The 9,381-nt window shown below is 37.7% G+C and overlaps 1 protein-coding gene across 1 annotated transcript; it reads left to right on the plus strand.

The window, feature by feature from the left end:
- The first annotated feature begins 1,971 nt into the window (after positions 1-1,971).
- On the plus strand, positions 1,972-7,215 carry hexa (hexosaminidase A (alpha polypeptide)). Its single transcript, XM_068602889.1, has 11 exons — positions 1,972-1,987; positions 2,133-2,243; positions 2,322-2,423; positions 2,623-2,755; positions 3,009-3,189; positions 3,423-3,509; positions 3,585-3,657; positions 5,756-5,936; positions 6,152-6,242; positions 6,359-6,466; positions 6,592-7,215. The coding sequence occupies exons 3-11, from the start codon at positions 2,328-2,330 to the stop codon at positions 6,653-6,655; spliced, it is 1,014 nt and encodes a 337-aa protein (XP_068458990.1). The 5' UTR covers positions 1,972-1,987; positions 2,133-2,243; positions 2,322-2,327; the 3' UTR covers positions 6,656-7,215.
- Positions 7,216-9,381: the final 2,166 nt, after the last annotated feature.

Genomic DNA, 9,381 nt, shown 5'->3' on the forward strand with positions numbered 1-9,381 from the left:
ACACAGCGTCACCAACTGACGACGTCCTTACGTCAGAAGGGCTGTACAGGAAAATATAAAACAAATTAAAAAGAAACAATTGTATTTATATGGCACATTTCTGTTTCACACTATTTTGTATTGAAACTATTTTTCAATTACGCAAAATATAATTAATACGATAGCCCCAATTTAAACATTCGCAGCTCAAGTTAGCGGCAAGTGAACACTTCCCCCTTTCGGTTGTTCAACAGAATATAACGAATAGAAGACGATTCTGACCATGAAATCATTTAAAATGCTGCACACGTGTTTTGACTTTATAATATCTGTCATCAACCAGTATTTGTCAGCCGTATTCTTTTAGCTCCCCCCACGGTCCTTAGTTTTGTTCCCCCCCAGTTTCAGTTTACATTTACATCAATCGCCACATTACGTCAATGTACTCGTGTGAGTAGAATTAATTGTGTGTATTATGTAAATGTACAACAACACTATTTATACACCACGTGTGTCTAGATAAAGATATATGACATTTGCAAACCGTATGAACCACTTACTTTACCTTTTGATTTAACAAATTTAAAAAAAACACACTGTGGCCCCAGTCATGTGACTTCATGCTCTTGTTCACATGACTTGTGCTTGACAGTGCAGTTTAACTTTGAGTGGAGGAGCATGGCAGCAATGTGTTTGGTTAGTTTTGGACGGAATACTTGTTCACATTTGTATTTGCTATTACTAATTATTCTTGCGCTTGGCCAACACACAGTGGATGGAGTGTGGCCATTACCGCAGACTTTTACCTCTTCCTCCGAGCGATATCCTCTGAACCCGCGAGCTTTCTACTTTGGATACGGAAGACAATCGGCCGCACAGCAGGGCTGCTCGGTTCTGGATGCTGCGTTCATAAGATATTTCCCTCTTATCTTTCCAGATTACACTGGTAAGTTATGAAGTGAGGTGGCATAAAGACTATTGCAGAGTTCAAAGGTCTAACAAAAATGGGGAAATATTTACAACGGGTTTCTATGTCTCAAATATACGACTTATTGCGACAGCCTAGATTATTTCCTCTACCTTTTGCTTTGGACCAGAATTTGCTGTGTCATGTATGTCATTATAAACTTATATGTACAAACTATTTTATGTAAATCCTGTCCACTAAGAGTATGGTGATCCGGTGCTTTACACATGTATGATTGCATAATGGTGCACAAAAAGGTAAAGCAAAGTGCTCACTGGGAGGGTTTTGAATGTTCTGTTTGTCATGTTGGCTTTTAAAGTAGATCAATGGGCTTTGTAGACAAAGCAGTCAGCCCGTGTAGGCCTACCTACTCTAAAATCCCTCAATGACAATGGACCAGTGCAGCACGGCATAATGCTTGTTTTAAAAAATATATATTCATCGAATAATGGCAGTTTTACTAACATTGTCAAAATGAGACTGCAAAGGCAACACATCCACTTCCACAAAACTTTTACAAAGGCTTGCACATGAAGTATACTTTATCTACCAGTGTTCACATTGTGTAATGCACAAAGGCAGATAAATTATACTTCGTGCACAGACCTACAAAACTACTGATGATGATGATAATCTTACTTTTATTACCAACAGGAAATGGTGTTCTGAGATTCTTTGAGGATAAACCATTTAATATTGAGATCAATGTCGACCATGATGATTGTGAGAGTTACCCAAATGAGGACTCATCTGAGAAGTGTAAGTATCAACACATTTATCTGAGACGGAGCAACAACCATTCCCAATCAGTGGAGTTTGATGCATTATCCCACTCACTTCTATTTCCAGATAATCTGAGTGTCTCTGCAGGACAAGCATCACTGAATGCGGAAACTGTGTGGGGTGCAATAAGAGGTAATTATAGCCAATATCTTTTGCATTTAGCTTTAATTTATTGCCTGTTCTAAATTCCATATCATCTGATTAATCACAGGTCTGGAAACCTTCAGTCAGTTGGTGTATCAAGATGATTTTGGCTCAGTAAGTCTGAATTTTAAAATTCAAAACTCATGAGTCCACTAAAACTATTATTTATTGAATACACATTCTCACCATGTTGTAAAGATTGATTAATGTTTGGGGTGGCTCAAACAAGCAATAGTTCTCTGTTTCTTCCTTCTTTTAGTATTTTGTGAACAAGACTGAGATTGACGACTTCCCCCGGTTTCAGTTCAGGGGAATTTTGTTGGATACTTCACGTCACTATTTACCAGTGAAGGCCATTTTACAAACTCTGGTAATAATCAAATGACATAATCTGAACTTCAATCTTGTGTTTTACTTCAGTTATACTAACAAATATCTTTCTTGTTAGGATGCAATGGCCTACAGTAAGTTCAATGTGTTTCATTGGCACATTGTTGATGACCCCTCCTTCCCTTACCAGAGCCGGACCTTTCCAGACCTTTCCATGAAGGTATGTCTTGCGGATGAAGTAATGAGAAATAACAAGCCACGCAGATGTATGGGCACCATTACGCTGCACAGTATGATAACTTTTTTTTTTTTTTTATTATCATAGATTTTTAACCGGCTACTTACTGCATCTGGATACATGATTTGAAATACTGAAAAGTCTCATCCACCCTAAACAAAATCTTCTGGCTTTGATTCAGGGGGCTTTCCATCCAATGACTCACATCTACACACAATCAGATGTGAGAAGGGTAATCTCACATGCCAGGCTGTGGGGAATAAGAGTGCTTCCTGAGTTTGATTCACCCGGCCACACCCAATCATGGGGAAAAGGTGAAATGTACTACTTTTTTATCCAAATGATCCCAGCTCCTTGCTCTCCAACATACAAAGTACTTGTTATTAGGCCTGGTTTGGTCCAACAAAAATTCTGCCACACCTCCAAGCCAAGACTATATCTTGTGTTTGATTTCCTTCTTATCTGGGGGACTTTTATGGGGACATCAATGTCAACAAATGTCTATACTCAACAGACAATACAAGAAATGTATGTGAATAAAATGATTAATTCCTGTTTATTCCTTAGGACAGTCTGACCTGTTGACTCCCTGCTACAGCGGGGGCACCCCTTCAGGCACCTTTGGTCCTGTTAATCCCGTGTTACCCTCCACATACCAGTTCATGGCGAGACTATTTAAGGAAGTGTTATCGGTGTTTCCTGATTCCTATATCCACTTAGGAGGGGATGAGGTGGACTTTACCTGCTGGTAGGTTGAAATGTGACAGGTCATTTAAATTACCGCTGACTGTTTGACCTGGTTTGTATCACTATTGTTTATTAATATTGTTAGTGAATTTGTTCTCATCTGTTTAGAATCGGGTTTTTTTAAGCAAGGGGAATGTAGAAAACATTTATATCTTGTCTCAGGTAGTTGATCTCAGAACGTATTTATAGATTTACCAACAAAAGAAAAAAGATTTTCACCGCTTGTTTCCATAGGAAATCCAACCCTGATGTCCGAGCATTTATGCGGAAGATGGGATTTGGAGTAGACTTCACCAAACTGGAAGCATTCTACATGGAGAAGTAGGTTGTCAAGAAAGCTTGCAAATATACATCATCACAAATGTCATTAATGTCTCTATTATTGCATATTTCCAGCATTGTGAATATCACGTCAGTCCTCAACAAGACAGCTATTGTCTGGCAGGATGTGTTTGACTACCATGAAGTGGTAAGTACACCCCAACTAACAACACCTCTGTGATATAATATGCAGGGATGTTGAGCTCGGCTCACTTACTTTTTCAACATTGTTTATAATGAAACATTGGTTCTGCTTGTGTGGTGTTGGATTATATTGCTTTATGGATAAGCAGTGATTTACATGCTCACAAATATCAATATTTGAAATGTTTATTGCAGCAACACTATGTCAGAATCAGCTTTAATGGCCATGTATATTTTCACATTCATGGAATTTGACCCCGGATTCTGCGATTCGTACTTGTTTACAATACAAGAGCTAAATATAAAGATAAATATAATAGAAAGATCAAAAATAAGACATTGAGGAAACATAGAAACAGTATAACAGTAAACGGTGGTCCAGAAAGTGCAGCTATGTGTTTACTGTACACCAATGAAGGTTGCTATTACTAGTGCATTTTACCATTGTTTAAACTTGTAGCTTGGTGCAGATCCAGGCATCTAAAACAAGCGCTGCTATATGTTCTAGTACTTGTCCTAATTGTTTTGTTTTTAATATTTTAGCTAATTAATATTTTGTGTTTATTATATTGTATGTGCATTCACTTAAGGGGGTATTTAAATGTGTAGCATTTATTTTGTCACAAATATTTAACACATCTTTGTTCTGCATTTCTTTTCCCATCTGCTCTTTTCAATTGTCACATAATATGGATAAATAATGTTTTTTTAATATTTATAAATAATGTTTAGGCATCCATGACAGGAAGGTTTTTGTTAAATACCGATATGAGGTTAACCTCAGTAGGTTTAATGGTTTAAACCCACTGACTAACAATATTTAACAGTATAATCTGATAAAGTAAAGCTAATGTATCACACAATCCGTTCTCATATGTCTGATAGTCGATAGCATTGTGTTGCAGCGTAGCCCGCTATCAGTGGTGGAGGTATGGAGAGATGGCTGTTACCTGTGTGAAGTGCGCAAGGTGGCTAAAGCGGGGCTCAGGGTGATTCTGGCCTCCCCATGGTATCTGGACCAGCCAGGGCCTACACACAACTGGGCCCGCTTCTATACAGTGTGGCCCCTCGCCTTCCAGGGTCAGAAAATATTCTGTGTGCTGTGGCTGCTGGTTTACATAGTACTTTTTGCTGTGGTTTTTGTCTCTAGTAATAGTTTCCAAGTAAAACGTGTTTTCCTCCAAATATATAAGATATCCTTTTTGAGTGTGCAACACATAATGTTATATTTGTAGCAATATCACTAGGTGGCAGTGAAGACTCCCTTAATGTTACAGAGACATATGTTGTGTCCAAATTCCATCTGGTAAACTAATTCTATATACATGATGTACAGTACATAAACCTTCATAGCAGTGAGCAGTGTGATTGCTGTGGTGTTTGATGCGCCGTACATAACATGTACATTATTTCCCTACACACAGAAGTATACAGATATTGCCATTGTCAGTAATTTAACAAAGCTTGTTTCAAATTATTAAGTTAAATTATTGATAATTCTATCAAATGCAGACTGTAGTTGTTTTCCATTCTGGATGCTCATCAACAACCAATATTTCATGTCTCATCGTGCTGGAAATTTGAGTCAGCTTTGCGAACTAATTTGACTACAAAGGATTGAAACAACTATGCTTTGATAATTTAATATTGTACACAATACTTTACTAACTTCAAAAGAAATTAACCAATTCCTAATTTTAGATCAACACATTCTTGCTGGCATAGATCCATACAACTCAGGTCCCCTTTTCTTTGGTTAAAGTACCACCATGTACTGTGCACACTATGCTTTAAGATGGTAATATTCTGTAAAAAAAAAAAAAAAAAAAAGGATATTCTGGAGAGGCTTTTAGTTTTATTAACATTTATTGATTTCAGTAAATCTATTTAATTTTGATAGTTCAGATGCTTTGCCTCATCAAGTGGTACAAATTCAGAGAACCATGCCGGTAAAAGCTTGCCCTTGTTGATAAAAGCTCATGCAGGAGTTTTTATTTTGTGCCTATTTTCTGATATATAAAACCCTATATGCTATTAGTCAGATAAGTTACAATATATAGTACAGAAGGGCAAGACAGCATGTTGTTTCTCACCCTGTTCAGATTCCTAAGGACACAGTGCTGCACATCTGGAAGGGTACCCCAGCTAGTTATAAGGCAGAGCTCAGCAGGATGACCAAAGCTGGCATGAGGGTCTTGCTAGCTGCCCCATGGTACATCAACCACATTTCCTATGGCCAGGACTGGCGTGACTCCTACAACGTGCAGCCACTGAACTTTTCTGGTTTGTGCATGCCAAAGGAATATCATGATCTATAACCTGGCTCAGTCATGTGCTGGTGATATAGAGGCCTATTTAAACCATTTGCTTGCTGAGTTTTTATCTGAAGTGGTGTGATACATTTGAAGTGAAGATTCTAAAGCATTGTACATTTATTACCAGCCTATATTGATACCCATCATATTATTCAAGCAAATATTTTCACCGTCTCCTTGCAGGTACTGAGGAACAGAAGAAGCTGGTGATAGGGGGTGAAGTCTGCATGTGGGGGGAGTATGTTGATGCCACCAATCTCACTCCACGTCTTTGGTACAAGATTTAAAAATATCTCTGAATTTATCAAACTAATCAACTTACTATATTAAGTGCCGCAACAATTGCATGAAATTACTCTAAATAATCCTTGGTTGCACCCAAAATCACAGGCCGAGGGCAAGTGCTGCGGCAGAGAGACTGTGGAGTGATGAGAAACAGACCTCCAGTGTGGACAAGGCGTTTCCTCGCTTACAGGACTTTCGCTGCAAGCTTGTGAGGTACTTCACCATTTCTGTCTAGGACCTGTAAAAAGCTAAGTGGCACACATTAACAAAAACACAGGGCACGTTCTCATATGTTTGTTCATTATATACTGGTCTTTTTGTTTCTCTTTCTCCTCAAGGCGTGGCATCAGAGCAGAGCCTCTGTATGTTGGACACTGCAAACATGAGTACCAAGGTGTTTGAAGATGTTGGATGGCTTAACTAGGCAAGGTTTTTTCAGGGAATTAACTTCATCCTTGCCTTTTTTATAATTTGTTTCTATATAGTCTTAACAATAGTCTTAATAATTTAAACATTAACATGCTTTCTCAGGGACTCATCTCATTACCTATAATTTATCAATCATTTTGTATATTAACTGTAGTTATTTAGTAATGTGCTTTTTTATTTTGCGTATTTAGCAATCACAATATAGACATTTTCACAAACGCCTTGTTTTGGAAGAACCCAGAGTACTTCACTTTAATGTCATTGTAACGACGCAGTGCCGTTACTTACGCTGAGGACAGTATTTGAGATGTGATGAAGGTGCCAAGGAGAACACACAATGGCAATTAATATATTTATTGTTGGACTGTAAATGCTGGGAGCCATGTGTACAGCTCTTTTTCTCTCTTTTTTCGCACAAACAAATAAACAACTGCAGTGAATGACAAGTTATTGTCTGAATAATATATACGGACGGATGGACGGACTTACTTACTTACTCGGAGGAAACCAAAGCACATGACAATAACACTTCACACAGAAACTCAATATATGATACTCTCATTCTCTGAAAAAAAAAAACTTAACAAGGAAGAGTTGGGAGAAACCTCAGGGTGGGGGGCAATACGTCTTCCAGGATGGACAAATGTGAAATATGTGCCATTCGTACAAGCATTACAGCTGTTTCCCAGTAACAACTGCAGCACTCTTGCTTAATACTGGATTAATTTCAAAATAATCTTGTCTCCATGAGTCATTTAGATATTCTTGTATTCTTTAAAAGGTGAATTTAAGAAATTATGTCAAATCGAGAAAATCGACTAAAGATGACCTCAGGATTCTGAGAGTTAAGTGGAACATAAATACTGTTTAAATAAATTTAAATATTTAAATAAAGTGTATGCTGAGAAGTACCTTTCAGATGAAAAAGGAGCTAATATGACTTCAAGTTTCAAAATGTCTCTGTGCTATTTAAGCACAACTATTTAAACATCACTCTTAAGTTAGTTGGACAAAATGCAAAAAAAATATTTTAACAGGATAAAATTGGAATCCTCCTTTTGAACATAAACACAAGAGAGACCTTCCAAAGCTTAAAGTTGGCTTTCATTGAGAATAACAGACCTCATCATACATAATTATACTGAATGTGCTATTATGAACACCACTCTCTCGTGGGCAAGAAAATACTTCTTCCAAGGTTGCAGGTGTCTTTACAGTGGCACTAACAGATATTTCAACATACACAAGTTTAAAATAAATGGGCTGAAACGTTTTTAGTTGGAGACAATGTAATCATGCCAATGTTTATTTACATTAAAATGTCTGTTATTTATTTGTTTCATCCATGCCAAAGACTATAGTGCTTTCATTTGGAAGACCAAATAAGCTGTTTAGTTCTTTTGTCAGCACTAACATGGATTTTCTCTCACTGATCTTGATTTGCCTGTTGAATTGAGCTGACATGACTTTGATAGGGACTTAGACAACTAATTTTCTCATTGTGTGGATTACAGTAGTAGATGGCAGCAGATGGCAAGGCGGGGCAATCCCTGGTTGCCATAGTGCTGACACCTCAATCCTTCCACTTCATCTGACTTGGGGGTGCCCACATGAATTGCTGAAGTGAACCTTCAAAGCTTAACCATGCAATCGCGTCTATTCTCCAAAGCTACTTGAAATCAGGTAGACATGCTGAGTGCAGAGTAACAGAAGCTTATGATGTTATAACAGAGCATGCATGAGATTATCCCGCCAGGTCATACTGCCTTTATTCATTAGAAACTGGTAACTTGATAAGAATATTGTCCAGTTTTGCTTGTTTTTTGATGGAAAGTAAAGTAAATTAACACACACGCCCCCCCCTCTCCCCGCACACACACACTACATACCCTACATAGTAACAACCGCAAGCACACACACACGCACACACACACACACACACACACACACACACACACACACACACACAAACCAGGCAAAACATCAAGGCGACACTTCTTATGGCAGCAACATTTTACCTGTGCCGTCATCTAAAGAGTTCAGAAAAGACAGAAAAGGCAAATTGTTGTAAAACAAATGTTTAATTATGTGTTTTACTATAATTCAAGATTGAAGATATTTTTATTGTCATTTTCACAGACAGTTACTCAGTACAAAGAAAAGCTTATTTTGCCAGGTCCTCCTTACACACAGAATTACAATAAACTTAAGGTAAACAAAAATTAGAATTAAGAATACAAAAAACATAGCTATAAATGCTATTAAAAAGAGCATTTTAGTAATCCCCATGGGGAAATTCTTCTCTGCATTTAACCCATCCTGGCTAGGGAGCAGTGGGCTGCCCTGTGAGGCATCCGGGGAGCAACCAGAGGTTAAATATAAGAAAATATATAAAATCGGAGTTACTCTTTGCTCATGTGTAACTCACTTAGGTGACATACATTTTTTCCAGCGTAAAGGTATAACAAGTTATCACAAAGAGAAAGGTCCGAAACATCCAACCAATAATTTTCTTCAGAGATACATTTTCTGTCCAGTATGAACATATTCAGCTTAACACTGACACCTCTAAACTAATATGCGACTGCAGATTGCCAAGCTCAGTACTGCTTTGGAAAATATGAATATTTATTTTAGGCAAATTCACAATCACACAGTGGGTTTAGATGACGCTTGGTGAATGCAAATTTATACAAATC

Source organism: Clinocottus analis, unplaced genomic scaffold, assembly GCF_023055335.1.
Source record: "Clinocottus analis isolate CAN_PGR_092001 unplaced genomic scaffold, fCliAna1.0.p SCAF_6, whole genome shotgun sequence".
NCBI lineage: Eukaryota > Metazoa > Chordata > Actinopteri > Perciformes > Cottidae > Clinocottus > Clinocottus analis.